Source organism: Camelus ferus, chromosome 14 (genome assembly GCF_009834535.1).
Source record: "Camelus ferus isolate YT-003-E chromosome 14, BCGSAC_Cfer_1.0, whole genome shotgun sequence".
Taxonomy (NCBI): Eukaryota; Metazoa; Chordata; class Mammalia; order Artiodactyla; family Camelidae; genus Camelus; species Camelus ferus.
The window spans coordinates 3,391,021-3,410,593 of NC_045709.1; the positions used below are offsets into that span (position 1 = coordinate 3,391,021).

General features: G+C 35.3%; 1 protein-coding gene across 8 annotated transcripts in view; it reads right to left on the reverse strand.

The window, feature by feature from the left end:
- The window catches only part of ELF1 (E74 like ETS transcription factor 1), a 91,509-nt gene that overhangs the window by 14,186 nt on the left and 57,750 nt on the right, over window positions 1-19,573 (reverse strand). For 5 of the 8 annotated variants that reach the window (XM_032496039.1, XM_032496037.1, XM_006176272.2 and 2 more), the window contains 2 exons: window positions 6,963-7,143; window positions 188-295 (listed from right to left, as the gene is read on the reverse strand). In XM_032496039.1, coding sequence (XP_032351930.1) covers window positions 188-295; window positions 6,963-7,038 — 184 coding nt within the window. In that variant the 5' untranslated portion in view covers window positions 7,039-7,143. Of the gene's footprint in view, window positions 1-53; window positions 155-187; window positions 296-5,069; window positions 5,154-6,962; window positions 7,144-19,573 lie in introns of those variants that run through there. The other 3 variants (XM_032496041.1, XM_032496040.1, XM_032496042.1) reach the window with 3 other exon arrangements.

Below are 19,573 nucleotides of genomic sequence, written 5' to 3' on the forward strand. Positions count from 1 at the left end.
AAAGTCTTGTTTAACTGAACACTTTAGCAAAGATGCCTCGACTAGTACTATACCTGAAAATGCACTTGAGATCCCCAAAATACAAAACACGGACTCTGGTCTCTTGATATTCACCATCTAATACAGAGAAGCGGCAAGAGCTTTTCAAAGGATACAGACACGCAGTCATTAACCCACAACCACTCACTGATGCGTTTTTCATCCAGCATGGGGCCAGGAGAGTCCATGTTAAGGAGCGCCTCAGCAGCCTCGATAGTTTCAATCGTTTCATCCCCATTGTGACAGGAAGCTTCGACTACGAGACGTGTAAAGAGAGAGAATTAGCTACAAGACATCTGTTGTTCTAAAAAGCGTAAATTCCTATCTCTTGAACCAGGATACATCACTTAATACTTTGGTTTACACCCTTACTTTGTATCAACATATAAAATCTATACTGAAAATGACTAGGGCAGGGAGTGTATAGCGCAAGTGGTAGAGCACGTGCTTAGCATGCACGAGGTCCTGGGTTCAATCCCCAGTACCTCCATTAAAAAAATAGTAACAACAAATAAAAAAATAGACCTAATGACCTCCCCACCTAAATAAATAAATAAAAATAAAAATAAATAAAATGACTACATTTCTCACTGAATTCTACAAGATGTGGGGTTTTCATTAAAAACAACAACAAAAAATCTCTGCAAGATGCTGGGAGGTAAAAGAGTAAGCAAAATAGAACTCATACTCTAAAAGCCCTATCATTTCTCTGATAATCCTTGTATTTTCAAGATAAACTAAGATGTCACTGGGCAGGTCATGCTGTTGACTCCACAGTATAAAATGACTGGGTTGATAAGACTAGGTCCCCTTCAGCTCTAATGCTGATTCCAATACTCTTAGTTCACTCATAGGAATGGACAGAGGTCTCTGTTAACTTCTGACTCCTCTTCTGCTCCTCTATAATTAGTAAATTGCCACCATTTCCAAAAGTTTTAGTTGTAGTCACATTACTAGCATCTAAACACTTCTTGATAATTACTGTATTCTGGTACCTTTCTTCTCCAGTGTGGACAACAGAACACCAATTCCCCTACTCTGAACTGTGCCTAGTCCAACTTCTTTTAATGTTCTTTAAAAATACTGAAATACAAATGAAGTACATGCTAGACACTCAACACTTCCCAGCGTTCCAGACAGATGTCCAAAACATCTGTACAGTGAATTCCCTGGATGGGTCTTAGCCCTTCACCTCTACGATCAGTACCAAGAAACCAAATAAAGAGCTACCAACACTCTCTCTTCATGGATAAGTCTGAGTTTCCTGAATGTGGTATTTATCATCCATAATCCTTATACTAACTTACTGTATCTTCCTCTCAGTATTTGTGACAAAATTAAACATGTTTATTTTAAAAGTTTGAATATATATATAAAATCATGATTTTCAGATTCAGGGTTGGACTGACAACGAATAAAACTGAATGTAAGTCAATGAATGTAAGCCTTTTAATTTTATACAGGGTTAAAAAGTAAACATAAACATAGTACTTGAAGCAAAAGTTCTTTCTTCTCAATCAAGTGAATGAAAGTAATCATTTACACATTGTCCTCTCCCTATTTCTAGTCAATCCAGAGAAGGAACAAAATCATTTTCCTTTACATTTTTAGGACTATAACCAGATTTCTAAGAAATTATAGCTCTTTGAAATTTACCTTAACTTTCCATTAGAATATTATAACATTTAGTTTCCTAAATATTTCCTAAACAATTCACACTCTCTTTAGACTGAAGATTTCCAAGAACCTAAAAACTCTTCCACTGACTCCAAATTTCCAATCAGCAAAAATACTGAACATCCCTCCTAAATAAGTGTACGAGGAAATAAGGAAGATACAATAGCGTAAGACACGACCTTTCTCCTTATTTATTGGCAACCGATACACAGATACTGTCTAAGAAATAACAAAGTGATCCGTTTTATGGTCCAGAAGAGACTGACTACAGGTACTGTATATCACTGTAAGTTAAGAAGGCTTTCTGAAGAGATGGGCTAAGGCTAAATCATTTCAAACAGCTAGGATTTAAATACTTTAAGAGGAAGAGAGAGAAATTAAAGCAAGAATAATAGGAGAAGCAAGGGCATGAGAGTAAGCATTATGCATTTAAAGAAAATGAGATAATCAGTCTATGCAGTTAGAAAACAAAATGTGTAACTGCTAAAGATTATTATAATAATAGCAGATTAGTTAATTCACTTTATAAATTGATTAATTTGGCTGACTGCCTTCCCAAGGGAGGAATCCCACAATGGAAATAGAAGGAAGGCATGGACTACAGAAGGAGCAGAGAGCAGGGACAACTCCTGAATGATGCATACAAAGAAGTCCGGGACCTCGGGTCATACGCTAGTCAGCTCCTCTCAATTAAGAACGAAGAACACTTTCTCCCATAGAACAGTGGTCACCACCGGCAGTCCCCACAACCTGCCAAGCCAGAAGAGAAGCTCCTTCTTTCAGATACGAAAGATGTATCTGCAGAATTCCAAACTTCTGGGCTCAATTCCCTCAGCAAGCATCTCTGAACCCAAACATCTACAGGTCACAGAGAGGTCAAGGAACAGGAAGACAGCCAATATGAAGAGGCAAGGATTTTGATCTAGCTGGGCTTCTTCTAGATCAAACAAGGGTTGAACAGCAATTCAACACTTATGAAGTCTTCCTTTTTCAAAGACTTTAAACTTTTCCTCTTAACGCCAGCACTCATATTTCTGGGTTACTATAAAAAGCACTTTAGAGCTTGAATAGATTTTTGACTAGTGCCTCATTTCTAAAAGTATGTGTCCTTTTCATTTTCATATCAAGATGCACAAAACCTCACTAGAAGACTTTTCACAGTCTTCCTAATGAGGAAACTGTTTCCCTTAATTATAATGAAAAATAAATCAATTACATTTTAATTATATATTCTATTAAAAACAAATGCTTAGAAGTCCAATTCCTCCACAGTACTTAAAACCAGAAAGGATAAATACCTCAAAAAGTCTAGCAAAATGATTAAAACAGGGCATGGCATTGAAACACTTCCTATTAAAAACTAAAGCTTCCTATTGAAAATCTTGTAGATTTAAGGCAAAGTTAAAAAAAAAAAAAGCATATTGCTCCTGTGTCAAGGCTTTCAAATTCTAAGAATTGAAGAAAATATCCTTCTTAAATTTAATTTAAAAAAAAATAAGGCAAACAAGGCACAGATAACTAAATAATTAATTTCTGTTTTTCCAGATATTCATTTCCATGAATAAGTTTTATAAAATATTTTAAAGTCTTCTGGATAGATGAAAATGATAAAATTAGTATGTGTAATAATTTAGCTGCCTATCAATTAAGAAAAAACAAGGAGAATTTCAAATCACTTCCTTGTTGAGCTTTTTATAATGAAAATTTCAAACACGTATAGAAGTAGAGAAAGTAATATAATGAACTGAATGTACCAAAGGGCCCAGCTTCTATACTTAAAAACAGCCACTCTTCCTTAATCTATACTCCCCAGCCCAACACACGCGGGGTTATTTTACATTGAAACCCAGACAGCCTATCATTCAATTTTAAAAGTTCACTAGTCTTTAAATCAGATATCCATTTAATACTGAAACTTCTCTGTCTCAGGTGTTTTAAAAATTCCGTTTGTTCAAATCAGATTTCAAAGTTCATGCGTTATGTTTGGTGGTATGTACCTTTCTTCCTATGTTTTTTTTCTTTTTGTTGTTTATCTTGGGAGAAGTACGGTCATCTCTGTAGTTTCCCACATTTTAGACTTTGCTGATTACATCTCTGTGGTGTCACTTACCATATGCCTCCCCCCATGTATTTCCTGTAAACCCGAAGTTGTATCTAGAAGATTGATTTGATTCACATTCAATTTTTTGGCATGAATACTTCAAAGGTAATGTTATGTAACTCTGTATTCTCTGTGTACTATATTGGTGACCCTATGTGATCCTATGTATTCTGTGTATTCTTTTCTCTTGAAGGTAACTGGTCTTCTTTCAGTACTGTCAGGATTGAGAACCACATATGATGTGTGATTAGTTTAAGTTGTTGATCTGTTAAGTTTATACACATTTTATAATTTTTTAATTATAAAAAGCCTGCATTTTTACTCCCCATTGAGATAAGTCAATGATAAAAATAAAAGTGTTTTGATGAACATGAAAATTTGAAATCAGGGTTACAGATGACAGCTGCCATCTAATAGAAGCCTCAATTCCAGAAAAATAGTTCAATCTTTTCATTATTGAAAATTTCAAACAGAATCAAAATTATGGGACACAGTGTAATGAATTCTCACATATCCATTTTCATCATCACTCTTTATCAACATATGATCAATCTTCTTTCATTCATACTCCACTTACTGCCCAAGGCCCCCCTCACACATGCCTTGTCGCCCAGGATTATTTTGAATGAATCCATGACATCATATTTTATCTGTAAATATTTGAGCATAGGCATCTAAAAGATAAGAATCTAACATAATGCTATTATCATATCTAAAAATATTAACAATATTCCTTAATATCATCTGAAGTCTTACCTATGTCTCATAATTACAGTTTATAAACTGTTCTATCCCCATCACCATCTTCCCTGTAGTTTCTCAAAAATGCAGTACTCTCCCCTCCCCTCCTCCGGACTAAGGAAGGCTACAAGATCCTTTCATTTCTCAAGACGTGACTCAAACAAGTATGGAAGAGTTAAACAACAGCTCGAATTGCAAGAGAGAAGAAACATGCAAATAGTAAATCTGACTTTCAACATATGGCTTATTTTCTGGACCCATTCCGTATCAGTTCTCTTTTCCAGGAAGGAAGGAGCTTGTCTGTATCTTGTCATCAGCTACCTTTAAGTCTAAGCCCAAGAGAGTGCAGTACTGAAAGGAAGAAGTAATTTCTTCTACTAAAGATCCAGGATCTGCTTTCCTAGTCACTATTTCTTCTCTGAGAACCAATATCTTCCTTGATTACTAAAACAGGAATAAACACCCCTTCAGGGAGACCCTGGTTCCCAACCCACAGAGAGTGTAGCCTTACCCTAAGGCATCAAGAAGGTAGATCAGAATACACTGCAAAAACCCCATTAGGAACACAACACTTATGTGCATAGTGGTGGTCATTCTGTTATACAAAACACAAAGATCACAGTCAGCAATGAGTAGAAACTTCTAATCTGATTAATCTAATTCCCTTACTGATAAGGGAGACACAAGTCTAGATTTATCAAAAACTTTCACTGGGTTGTTCTGACCAAATAATGTCAATATAAAGAACATGCTTTGTAAAAAGTAAGAGGACAATACAAAAACTAAGTGTTCTTGGTCAATGTTATTGATGGGGGCTCAGTCAGTTGGTGTGTGACCTTAGGCAAGTCATTTAATTTAACTTCTCTAATTTCAGTCTTCTTTTTCTGAGAATTAAATGAGGTAATGTACTTTAAAAAATCAACTATGCTAATATGACATCAGGAAGGAGACAATGCCATTCTGGTGTTATTTTTGCTCAAATGCATTATCTCATTCCAATCATGAGAAAACATCACAGAAATAAAATTGAGGGTAAGCCAGAAAGAGAAAGAAAAATACCATATGAGATCGCTCATATGTGGAATCTGAAAAAAAAAAAAAAAAGAACATAAATACAAAACAGAAACAGATTCACAGACATAGAATACAAACTTGTGGTTGCCAAGGGAGCAGGAGTTGGAAAGGGACAGACTGGGATTTCAAAATTTGTAGATACTGACAGGTATATGCAGAATAGATAAACAAGACTATACTGTATAGCACAGGGAAATATATACAAGATCTTGTGGTAGTTCACAGTGAAAAAAAATGTGACAATGAATATATGTACGTTCATGTATAACTGAAAAATTGTGCTCTACACTGGAATTTGACACAACATTGTAAAATGACTATAACTCAGTAAATAAGTTACAAAATAACAAAACTTGAAAAAAATAAAATAAAATAAATAAAAGTTCCTTGTACAAAATAATGTTCATTGTATATTGTGGAAAAAAAAAGAAATAAAATTGAGGGACATTCTATAATATCTGGCTGGTATTCCTCAAAAATGTTAACATTATGAGAGATAAGGGAAGACAGAGGAACTGTCACAAACTGGAAGAGATTAGGAAAAAAAAACCAACTCACTGCAGTGTGAGATTCTGAATAGGATCCTGGAACAGAAGACGGATATTAGTGTAAAAATGGGTGGAACACAAATAAAGTCTAGGCTTAGTTGATGGTAATGTGACTAATGTTAATTTCCGGTTTTTAGCTTAAGAATAAATATTCAAATAACCTTTGCTTCCCAAATAATTTTCTCAAATACCTCCAACATCTCTGGCCAAGATATATGGATGTAAATGTATAAAAATAAAAATAAATGCATGTACCAGGTTCTAAAACGAATGAAAAAGTACTACTGCTGCCTCAACACTTACATAGAGAAATCTTCAGTTTGAGATATTCTCCTAGTTCCAACTGAACAAATCTCGAACTCCAGCACCTTACCCTACATTTGGAGCCCAGCCTCCTATTTTGCTCCCTGCAGTAGCAGTAACAAAAGAACATTCCTACCATCTGCCCTACGAACAACTTCTTGTTGTCATCACAAATACAGAGCTGGGCCTTTACAAACAGTGCTCAGTGAAGACTCGATGAGTTGAGTTGGTTTGGTTCCTCTTACTCGCCTCCTAGTCTGTCACACTCACCTCCACATGTTCAGGGGAGAAGAAGGGGGAGGCGAGAGCACTCAGAAGCACAGGCAGATGAGAAGGACAATGTCATTTCCTTCCCCCTGCAGGGCACCAGCCCCTGCTGGTGATGGAGTTACTCAAGACCACGTCAGGGACTTTGTACACCCCCCGAATCACAGGGCCACGCCTATGCTGAAGGAAGATGCTGCTGGAGGCACACACACCTGTGAGGGTGATGTCATCGTCATCTTCATCTATGATTTCCTCTTCGGCGACATCCAGGGAGCTCTCAGTAATCATGTCATTGGGCTCCTCCACACAGGCGAGACCCGCGTAGCTATTGAGAATATCAGCACCAGGAACGTGTTCCACAATTACGGCAGGAAACACAGCTGGGTCACCAAGCTGGGAGGTGGGAGGAGGGGAAAGATTAACAACGTTTTGCTTTTGTGAAATACAACCCAAATTATTTTATACTGGGCATCAATTCAGTTTTCACATCATCAGCTACTTGCACCTTGACAATCCTTCTAGGCTACAGAGAATATAAACCTACTAAAACCAAATAAACTCTCATTATCAACTTAGGTCTCAACAACCAAGTTTTCACTGGGAAGTTCTATAAAAGTAGATTTTTAAAGCACATTAAGCTTAAAAAAAAACTAATATAATCAATGCATAAGAAGCGGCATACAAGTGAAACATACAATTAAATAAAACCTCAACAAAAGTTTCTTTGACAGAAAAAAATCTGTGAGCTTTATAAATACTTCTGTCACTTGGCACACAGGCCGTGTGAAAATCAACTTTCATTTTCTATCTAGTTATAAGATCATGGACCTTTACTACTAGAAAGACCCTTGAAACTTAATCTAGTCCAGCCATCTCATTTTATACATGAGGAAACTGACCCAGAAAGGGTTTTTAACAGCCTATTCAAAAATCAATTAGTCATGAAAAAATTCAACGTTAAAAGTGAAAAACAAAAAGTTCTTTGAATGTATCTGATATAAGAATACATGAATTGTAATACTATGTAATAATAAGGGCTATCTATAAAATACTTTTCAAATATAGTAAAAATGCTACTACTTATCAACTTGGTTTATATTGCTTTACTTGTATTATAAAGGTATTATTCATTTACTACACTTTCTTATTAACATTTCTCTGCAAATCATCCCCTAAACCACTGATATGCACTAAACAGTCCATTGATGCAAAAAAAAAAAATCCACTAGTGACAGATGTCGTTAAGTTACTATCGCTTTTACTTTAAAATTTTAAAAAGTCTTATTTGAAAAAGTTGGAAAAGTAGTACAAAGAATTCTCCTACAACCTTTATTCATATTCCCCAAATTTGGACACTTAATCATGTCTATCATCCTCTTTCTATATTATTATTTCTATATCTAGTTTTTCTGACTTATTTGAAAGTGGTAGACATACTGCTCCTTTAATCCTAAATACTTAGGTCTCTACTTTCTAAATATATGAATATTATCTTACATAAAGATAGTACAATTATCAAAACCAGTAAAGTAACATTGCTATAGTACTATTATTTAACCTAGACTTTATTCAAATTTCTCCAACTGTCTCATTAATGTCTTTTTTTTTTTTAATGAAAAAAAATATTTTTTGAGGTCCAGATCCAACCTAGGACCATAAGTTTCACTTAATAAATATCATGTTTCTTCATGACAATTCTTTTAATTTGTAACAACTTCTCCTTTAATCTGGACTTTTTCAGTTTTTGTTTATCTTTCATGATCTTGGCACTTTTGCACAGTATAGGCCATTTGTTTTAAAATGTCCCCCAATTTTGGTTTGTGTGTTACTAACTTGTGATTGGATTCAGTCTGCATTTTTGGCAAGAATACCAAAAAAGTAATGCTATGTCCTTTCAAATACATCCTATCAGGAGGTCCAAAATACCAACTTGTCCCATTACTAGTGGCATTAACTCCTATCACTTAGGGTGGTGTCTACCAGGTTTCTCCACTATGAAGTTACTATTTTTCCTTTTGTAATTAATAAGTATCTTGTGGGAAGACAGCTCATGTAAAGATTCTGTTTCTTAAAATACATATATTGAAAACATTATTTATGATTTCATTATAACTAAGTGACCTCAATCTTTTAAAATTAATGTTTGTAGCAGTATACACTGAGGTTAACTACTACTTCTATTACAAGAATTTAATTTATCTAAATTGAATATATGATATCATAGTTACTAAACAGATACTACCTGTGCCTTCAAGAATGCTATGTTCTGAATTTATAAGTAATAATATTAAAACATATTTGGATTGTTTTATTTCAAAATGTTTCTTCCTATTTAAGAAAAGAGGAAGTCAGAAGTAACTGGCCCTCCAAATTTTAAGACAGAAAGTAAGAGGCTCAAACATTACACAGTAAAACATGTACACACACAGAGGCAATAAAGAAAGTATCATATAAAGTGGCCAAAGTATAGTCGTTGGCCATGCCTTTCTCTTTTTTGAATGAATGCTAGCCAAGCGACCCAACCCAGCGTGAACATGTGCTTGTTAAAGTATGTCTCCTTCCCCTCTCTCTCAAGAGCTAAAGTTAAGCTCCTGTCTTCTAGGACAAGGCTGAGCCCAGACTAAGTTAATTCTCACCATCTCCTTTTTCGCCTGGTCCACCCTATGTACCAGGTAAGAACAGGGCTTATCATCTCCATTGGCAGATGAAGAATTAGGTTAAGAAATTCATCTGAATCTATATAGTCCCCAAGCTTCCGAGAATGACACATACTTTTTGCTACTTTCTCCCTTGTCCTCTTCTCTTACCCTCTAAGTGGACTGGACATGGTAACTCTATTCTCCAGATGTACCGGTCTTAGGAACACCTTGTCATATACCAGTATTATCAATGCTGCTTCTGCCTCAGTGCCCCTCTCCAGAAGCAACCATTGCTGCCAATTTCTTTGTTCCCTAGCAGAGACAGTCTATGTATAATCAAGCATATTCTAATTTGCTTTAAACAATCATTTTTGATTTCAGTTCAAATTTTTAAATAATGTAAAAACTATTAAGAAAAATTTCAAACACAAAAGTAGAGAGAAAAAAATAGTTTCCACTGAAGCAAAAGTTTACTTCAGAATGAAAAGGGACACATGGTTCTGTGATTTAGAGGCAATGTGTTGTAAAAATGAAAACCGAGAACCGAGGTCTTCCCCAATCCTACTGTCGTGATCTTATTTTCCTCACTTTAAATGAAAGAACACCAGCTGATCCTAAGGGCACTTCCAGGTTTTGTTTTGTTATGATATATTTTAAAGGCTCAGATTTAAAAACTGCCATTTGTAACATTACAGAAGAGATTATTCATTCTTACGGACTAAATGGGGGGTGGGGAGTCACATGCACTGTGCTCATGTACCTGCTGGCTTTGCTACTGTTATTAGCTAGTGTTTATTAGCACTTAATATACACCAGGCATTCTGCTCATTGTTTTACATGGGTTACCATCTTATTTAATCATTACAACATCCAATGTGAGAGAAACATTAGATTACCTATTTTACACATGGGAAAACGGAATCTCAAGGGGAAGGGAGAAAATTTACTCTAGGTGGTAGAATCTTAACTTAAACTGACTCCAGAGTCCATGTTCCTCACGTGCCCACTTACAGTCAGCCTTAAACATGGAAAGCCTTAAACATTTTGTTTTGTTTGCATATTTACTTAGCTCTGTTTAGAAAAACAACAGAGGAGGAGCTGTGTTCGCTGTATGACTTTCAATATTATTTATTGCAGGGCTTCTTCAATCCGAATCTATTATAAACTATCTTGTGGGCACAGCCAGTTCCTCTTGGTCCCCAAGGACTTCCCAAGATCACACCCAATTTAGTCATACTATCTTCTCCTTCTAAGATACTTGCTTCTCTTATGAAACACATGGGCCATTCTTTTCAAGTCCACTGAGATGTATAATCAAAATTGTCCATCTCTAATTTCTCCAGGGTGCTATTTCATATATAATAAACAGACCAACTCTGAATCTTAGGTAACAAGCCTAAATCTATATACACAAAATACATCTAGGAAACCCCTCTCAGGAGACTAGAAAGATTCCCCCACTATTACCATAAACAGAAGGAAAATACATACTTCAGAAACTCCAGTTGCTGACAGAGGTGTATGATAAACTCCAGCTGTATAAATTGATGGACTAGTAACTGAGTCATCAAGAACCTAAAAACCTCATAACCACTTATCCTAAAATTCCTTATAGAGAAAATGGTTCCCAGCCTCTTAACTGAAGAAATGACAAAATTTCAAATGCTGAACTTCCCTAGGTTTAAAATTTTTAAATAAATAAACTATTGGGACTTGTTTGCTAGGATTGCTATAATACAGTGCCACAGGCTAGGTGGCTCAAACAACAGAAATGTATTGTGTCTCCATTCTAGAGGCTATGTATCTGAATTAAGGTGTTGGCAGGGCTGGTGCCTTCTGGAGGCTGTAAGGGAAGGACCTGTTTCAGGCTTCTATCCCTGGCTTGTGGATGGCCGTCTTCATGCTCACATGCTGTTCTCTCTGTATGTGTCTGTGTCCAAGTTTTCTCTTCTTAAAAGGACACTAATCATATTGGATCAGGGGCCTACTCTATTCCAGTACAACCTCACGTTAACTAATTATATCTACAATGACCCTATTTCCAAATAAGGTCACATTCTGAGATACCAGGGGTTGGGACTTTAACATACAAATTTGGGGAGGTGAAGAAGCAATTCAGTCTTCAATAGGACTCAATTTAATTTAGCTTTAAGAGTCTCATTTGACAACTAGGTCCTTCTACTTTAAATAACTTCCACAACTTTTGGCTATATATATATATATATTCTTGTTACTATTCCTAAATTAAGATTAGATATCATTCCTCAAGTCTCTTTGCTGAAGACCATCAAACTTTATCCCTCAAAGTTTTTTTTTTTAACATCATTTCAACCAGACTTCTCCCCAAGATTAATTTAAAACAAGAGCTTCAGGAAGGTCAGAGATTTTCATAAAATGACCATATTTCTAATAGCAACAAGATCTGTCACCTTCTTTTAAGAAATAAAGAAGTCAATACTTTGTTGATGGCCTAACAAAAATACTACATTTCATTTGACTAGTTACTTAAAAAAAATTTCCAAATCATTTTTCTAAAATGAAATCTCTCCTCATTTAATTAATTTATTTATTTGTTTGGATGGTTTTATTTTTTAACTTACTAAAAATCAAAGTATAGTTGATTTACAACATTGTGTTAGTTTCTGGTGTACAGCAAAGTGATTCAGTTACATGTATATATTCTTATGAAACACATGGGCCATTTTTCATATTCTTTTCCACTATAGGTTATTATTGACACCTACAATTAATCTTCAACAAAGGAAGCAAGAATATACAATGGAGAAGACAGTCTATTTGCAAGTGGTGTTGGGAAAACTGGGCAGCCACATGTCAATCAAACAAGTTAGAACACTCTCTCACACCATACACAAAAATAAACTCAGAATGGCTTAAAGACTTAAATGACAGGACACCACAAAACTCCTAGAAGGGAACATAGGCAAAACATTCTCTTACATAAATCATAGCAACATTCTTAGGTCAGTTTCCCAAAGAAATAGAAATAAAAGCAAAAATAAACAAATGGGACCTAATCAAACTTATAAGCTTTCACACAGCAAAGGAAAACCATAAACAAATAAAAAAGACAATCTACTAAATGGGAGAAAATATTTGCAAACTATGCGATGAACAAGGGCTTAATTTCAAAAAAAAAAAAACTTCTCATTTAAATAATTTAACATCTTCTCTTCAGTACCTTTTACTTCAATTAGGGAATCTCAGTAAACTCTACCAGTGGTTATCAACCTTGATTATACAGTGGGAAGCATCTAAAAATATTAGTATCTGGTCCTACAAGGGATCAAATAAATCAGAATATCTAAGGATGTGACCAGCACATGTTATTAAAGCTCCTCAGGGGATTCCAATGAGTACGTAAGGTTCAGAACCACTGCTCTAAAGAATTACAAGATTCTAAACTGCATTTCCTAAATTGAATCCACTCTATTTATGCCAATTTCCCAGATACCAGTTAGTAATCCAAAGAGACAAACAGTTACATTATTATATTACGAGATCTTTTGCTGTTTGGCACTTGCAGATTATTTTACCATTTGCTTTTGGAAGAGAACCAAAAGAAATCACAAACTATGGGTGGGGAGAGAGAGGGAGGGCTTCTTAGAATTAAATGTTAAAGATCAGTGTTATTGAAGCCTCTACTTCTATAAGCAAATTAAATGCAGTGATAACCTGATGTTTGACTGTTTTGCAATGTTACTGAAAGTCTTAACAGCTCCAGAGAGAAAAATACATATACAAGTTTCCCTTTCTATTAATTGCAGGTAAATTTATGATGTGTTGAAAGCAAATTTTTAACAATTTTTTTAGTAGGAATAATAAAAATCAAACCAAGTGTTAGCAGGAAAAAGAGACAATTCCCCAAATTTCAACACTGTCCCCTATATAGTTGCCATTCGTTGTGGTTAATGATATATGTGGCAATGCCATCAAGCTAAAAAGAGAAGGAAAGTGACCAATCTGTAAACAGTACAATATGTTACAACCCTGACTGAGGCTTGCTTCTTTCCTCAATATACCATAATCCAAGGCCCTGGGCAAATATTTAAGAAACTACGGATCATTATCCCAACTATATTAAGTAAGTTTAGTCAACAAGATTTTGTATATAAAAAAGCAAAAGAACTTTCAAATAACTTGTTTGCCAAGCTTCTCTAACAGCAGAGCTCAATCTGGTATGTGGTTGTTGTGAAACATCCTGCCAAGATCCCCTATGAAATAGCGTAAAATGAAATATGTACCCAATGTTTTCCTAAACGAAAAGCTGGTTAAAAACAGTCTTTAAAAATTTCCCCAATGTAGATATTCCTTTTTAAAGATAAGATGCTAAATGAGAACACTTTTAAGTAGTTAATACCATCTCTTTCCCAAGAGTCAAGGTGATACCAAGAGTCGGGTAAGGGCCCTACTCCTCCCATAATCTTCAATAGCTCCTCCTACTCCAAGGCCATTCCAACAAACAAACAAATTAAACACGGTGCACTTGCCCTGAAAATATACCTTTAAGACAAATTCCTGTGCTCTCTCTTCCAATCAGAATGCTGCCTCGGAGCCTCATCCTATGAAGACACTGCTTTGAAATGACTTCCTTTATCTTAGATTTAAAAAACAAAAACCCAATCCCTTACTCTATCAGGACACAATCTGACAATATTTACCAAGCTGCAAGTGCACTAGAAATACACATGGTGAAAACAGGATGTAACAGTAAGTGCTCAGGCTCTAGAATCAGAATGACCCATTTAAGGCCAGATTGCACACCATGCTTGGGTGCTTGAACTCAGGCAAATCACACAGTTTCTTGAGGTTTTATTTTTTGTGTCCATCTAAAATAAGAATAATATCTTCTAGAGGTGTTGTAAAAATTCAGTAACAGGAAATATATCACATATGCTGCATGGCATACAGTAAGCATTCAATAGCATCAACTTTTTTGATGATCAAAATCCCTCAATATTTGCTTTAGATAGAAATAAACACTCTTAAAACTCAGCTTACTACTTACATACATATATCAAATCATCACACTGCACACCTTAAACAATGTTATATGTAAATTATATCTCAATAAAGCTGTGGGGAGGGGGACTTGGCTTACTACAATCTTACACTGACGGGGATGGTTTTTGGAGTTGTTTTTAAAATAAGAATAGTCCTTTCAGAAAACTGGTGAACAAAACTTATCCATATTTTCCCAGCAACAATCATTTAGCTTCAACTGAAAAGTAAAAGCTGGATACGTATGTATATTCACTGTGAAAATTTATCAAACTACACACTTAACAATCTGTGCATCTTTTTGTGTTTATGCCATACTTCTTAGTTGAAAGCTTCAAAAGCCAAGGTCCATATGATGGGAGAAACAGAACTTGAAAATATTTTCAACTCACTGTTCTTGAGTTCTCTCAGCTCTGAGCAGAGGTAAATGCAGAGCAGTTAGGAGGAGGTGACTGGGACCAGATCAAATACTATAATGGCCTTCCTTCATTCTCTCATATAAATCATAATAAAAATAAAGAAAATCTCTAGACATAGCACATCTAGGTGCATATACATGCACAAAATTAGGATGACTGGTGAACAAAAGGAATAAAAGTTAAAATCCTTTACTTATTTTTTTAATGGGGGTACTGGGGATTGAACCCAGGACCTTGTGCATGCTAAGCATGTGCTCTACCACTGAGCCATATATACCCCACTCCCCTAAAATCCTTTAAACGAGTTCCCATGGTATATTTTTAGAAATTATTTTTGGGAATACATTAATATATGAACATATTTGTATCCTAAGAGTATAAAACATTATCATCTCCTTTCCTTATCGTTTTCCTCCCCAATAACTACCACTGTTATCAATTTCCAAAGTGCATTTTAAATGATTTCAGGAATTGATGTGTTACATAAAACAAGCCAGGACTGTGCAATAGGTCTCTGAGACTCAGCACTAAGTTTTTTCACAGCTGGATTCTCGGCATAGTTTGAAAATCTGTCATTAAAACAGCTTCATTTGCTGCAAATGAGGATACTTACGTTGACTGACTCAAGCTCTCTTTACAGGAGTTCATCCCTGCTTTATTTTAAAAGAAAATGAAAAGTAGTTTTAGCAGTCAGGTAGAAAAGTCTTTAGCAGCTGCAGTGCACACTGCCCAACACATTGGTCTAACTTATAGTTCTCCTGACTGAAAGTGTAGTACATGAATCTAGATTTTTAAACATTGTAATACATAAATGTACTGGGGAGAAAGTAAAAATCCTACTTATTACAATTATAATTACTGTTAAATGCTATTATTTATTCTTCCAGATTCTTTTTCCTTCAAGGTTCCTCTTTTCTCTGATATCTTTCCTAGCATAATGATTAAGATTTTGGACTTTCTCAAGTCAAAGACTCAATTTCAGCGTAGGTGCTGTCACTTTACAGCTGTGTTTCTGGGCAATATTCATTCCTTCTTTCAACCTCTCTTGAGTTCCTCTTTACAAAGACTTTCCTTATTTGTAAAAACAGAGTACCAGTTGCCGTATTGTACAAGGTTATCCTGAGGCTCAAAAGAGAAAATGCAAGTCACCTACAGGACCCCGCAAAGCTAAGAGACAATAAATATTACCTCTTGTAGCTAAACAAAATACCTATCCTGAAATTAGCCTACTGTTCAACGTGTGCACCCACACATTTTGCCAGGTTTCGGTATCAGTGTTATACTGGCTCCGTCAAAATGAACTAGGGAACTTCTCTCTCTGAACTGGAATTGTTAAAATGATTCACTAAACTGTAAAATACGTCACCCATGAAACTCTTTGGATCTACCAGTTTTATGCATGTGGAGGTTGCTCCATGGCAATTTCCTCATGTTTTGTTGTTGCTGTTGTTACTAGTTCATTTTCATTTTAAACAAAATGTCAAATACTGATTCCTGTCATTCCAAAAACTTAAAAACACTTCAGCGCACTAGCTCAAGTGATATATCAAATCCCTACACAGTTCTACATCATCTCCTAATAGGAACGTAAACAAACAAATCAAGTACTATCAAGAAAATTAATGAGAAAATAAATGAACAGCTAATAAGGCAAACACTCCACTAACAGATATTCTAAAAGAATGCTATTAAATCAGAACTGGAATCCAGGTATCTTTAGTAAATAAACTATTCTCACCAATACTCTCAGTGCCTCTGTAACCCTGCCCTAAAAATCTCTTACAGGATTCTACTATAGTTCTCCCAGTTATCCAGTAATAAATTCAAGATAATAGTCTACTACAGAAAGCAGGAAGAATACCATCTCTAGCACAGGGTGATTTGTGAGAACTAAAGCGTATGTGGAGAAGGGCTCTACAAAATTGCCTAACAGGCAGTGCTATTTTTCACACTTTATTCAAGACTAGAGCAGGTAATGTTTTCTTGGCACAGAGATTAACTTCCAAAGCAGCATCAGGGCACAAAATGTACATATATTCTTCTATCAGTCCCCTCACTTCTCGACAGCTCTCTGTCTCCAATATCCTAGGTTTTCATGGATTATGTACCTTCTATAAATATTATGATACAAACACACATCACAGCTAGTGGCTTTGTATAAGGGAAAAATGATTCAAATTTCTGGTAATTAACATAGTCAAAGTACTTCCTTAATCTGATTAAAAAGAAACTCACTACAGTGCTGGATAACGCGTCCTCCAGTCTTTGAGAGTTCTTCAATCAACAATAAAATGGTATTCCTAATGTGGTGGAGGTGATGACGGTGATGATGATGATGAAAGTAGTTACTATGTTTAAGTACTTCACGTGGCTTATCCCAGTTGACACCACAACACAGCGCTGTTTTGTTGACACTGGCCAGCCAGCTAGGAAGAGGCAGAGCTGAAATCTGAACCCAGGCAATCTGACTCCAGAGTCCACAAGCTCAACCATTTAAAGGATCCTACAGATAAATTATAGTCATAGTACAAGTTTTATCTCAGTTAAATCTTGTGTTTAAAATATATACGTGTTTTTTCTTAATGTACACTGTTAGAGCTACAGCTGAAAGTTTTATCTCTGTTGGTTCCAGTAGAAATGAGTGTTTTTGAAGGCGCCCGGCTTTTCTCCTGCACAGCACCCTGAAAAATAGAAAGGTCTAACTAAAATGGTCCTTTCTCCAGACTTCTCCAAGATAATGTCTGAAATTTCTATTGTAAATCCCTGCGGAGCTGATTTAGCTAAATCTAATCTCATTCTAGGTCTTTCGTGACAACTGGCCTTCTTTAGTCTTTGCTCAGATTTTTCTTTTTTCAATCAGGATAAATTACAACTTGGCCATGCATCTCAAAAAAGTAAAATAATCACTGAAAACAATCTTAGTTTTTTTTTTTTTAGAGTGCCCACTTGAAAAGCTTAATATATTGGGGGTGTGTGTGTGTGTTGCTAGCTAAGTGTGAATAGAATCAATTATGAGATTTAAAAAAAAAAGGTAGATTTTGGGAGGTGTAGTAAATCAGACTGACAAATGTTTTAGACATGCAGATCTTATATAACTCAAAAAATTTAAGTAAAATCATAATTAAAAAGGTAACTCCTGCTTCTAAAAGATGAACTTTGGCAAGAATCTTATACAAGTACAAATCATAGAATTAGTTTAGCTACAACAAAAGCCTTTTCCAAAATGAAAAAGTCACACTAGCTGATCACAGGAAATGACAGAAATTAGAGTGGCTTCAAAAAAACTGAACAACTCCAGATCAAACTGTCAAACCATACTTAACATATTATATTAAAGGTGAATCAATCTCCCAAATTTTTAAAATCCTGAATGACAAGTTTATTGACTTATTTTAGAACAAAGTCAGCCATTCTCAAGTATCGAAGAAAAACTAAGAAAATATAGTTTTTTAAAGCTGAATGAATTTGACTAACTGGTATCCAAGTCATAAGAACTACCTTAATTACCTCACTTATTCAAAACAACTGAGTAACACAGAGTACACAGTGCAAAACAACAAACTTTTTCTTGATTTAACCTCAGGTCATGAATACAGCAACTAGCACCTTTATTGCCCACTTCCTTTGTGCTAGGCTCTTACTAAATGCTTTATATAAACATTTAATGCTCATAACCTTGGGAAGGAATTCTTTCACTTTTGGTGGAGGAAATCAAAGCTCAGTGAAATTTAAAATTTGGTCTGAAGTCATACAGCTAGTAAGCGGCTGGGCTAGTTCCCAAGCTCATACTCTGCTTTGATGGCCACATCACACAGACTCTTCATTGACAAGAGGCAGGAAAAGATGAAACAGATAAGCTCACAAATGCATCACCAGTCTTTACCTTGTAACATAACTCTTCTTTCCAAAAAAAGAATTACCCTAATATCGAGAATTTTGATTACTGTGTTAAAAAAAAATCCTGCCTATATTCTAACATATTTAATATGAGTTATATTAGATTTATGAACATTATGGGCATCACTCTGCTATATTCACACTCTAACCATTAGCAGTTTTCTTTTTACTCCACTAATTCAAAGGCCATTATCTTCATCAATTTTCTCTAAATGGTGTTGAAGGTGACCCTGGCTTTGAAAAAAGGGAAAGGCCAGTAACACAGTAACACTATGTTTATATAATGGTTTATCCTTTCTGTGATGTGTGTTAAGTGAAATGGAAAGGAGGTAAAAAATTTTAAGACACTATGTTTATATAACGGCTTATCCTTTCTATGTTGCGTGTTAAGTGAAATGGAAAGGAGGTAAAAAATTTCAAGATCACATAGCTAAACTGAGATACATCAAAGAGGTACTGATTTCCTTATTTATCCAGTAAGACTGCTCTAGGTGACTCAGTACTTTCTGGGAAAATAGAGATTGCTTAATTCTATCCTCAACAAAAAATTGACTAACACAAACCTTGTTGAAAAAGAACCAGTATTCTTTTGAAAGGTACACAGAATGGATAAATACAATGTGGTATTATCCATATAATGGAATATTTTTCAGTAGCAAGAAGAATGAGGTATTGATTCATGCTACAACAGGGATGAACCTTGGAAACACCACGCTAAGTGAAAGCAGTCAGTCATAAGAGATCACATATTGTACGCCACTTATACACAATATCCAGAGTAGTCAAATCCACACAGAGAGAGTAGATTAGTGGTTACCAGGAACTAGGAGTTGGGGAGGAACAGGACAT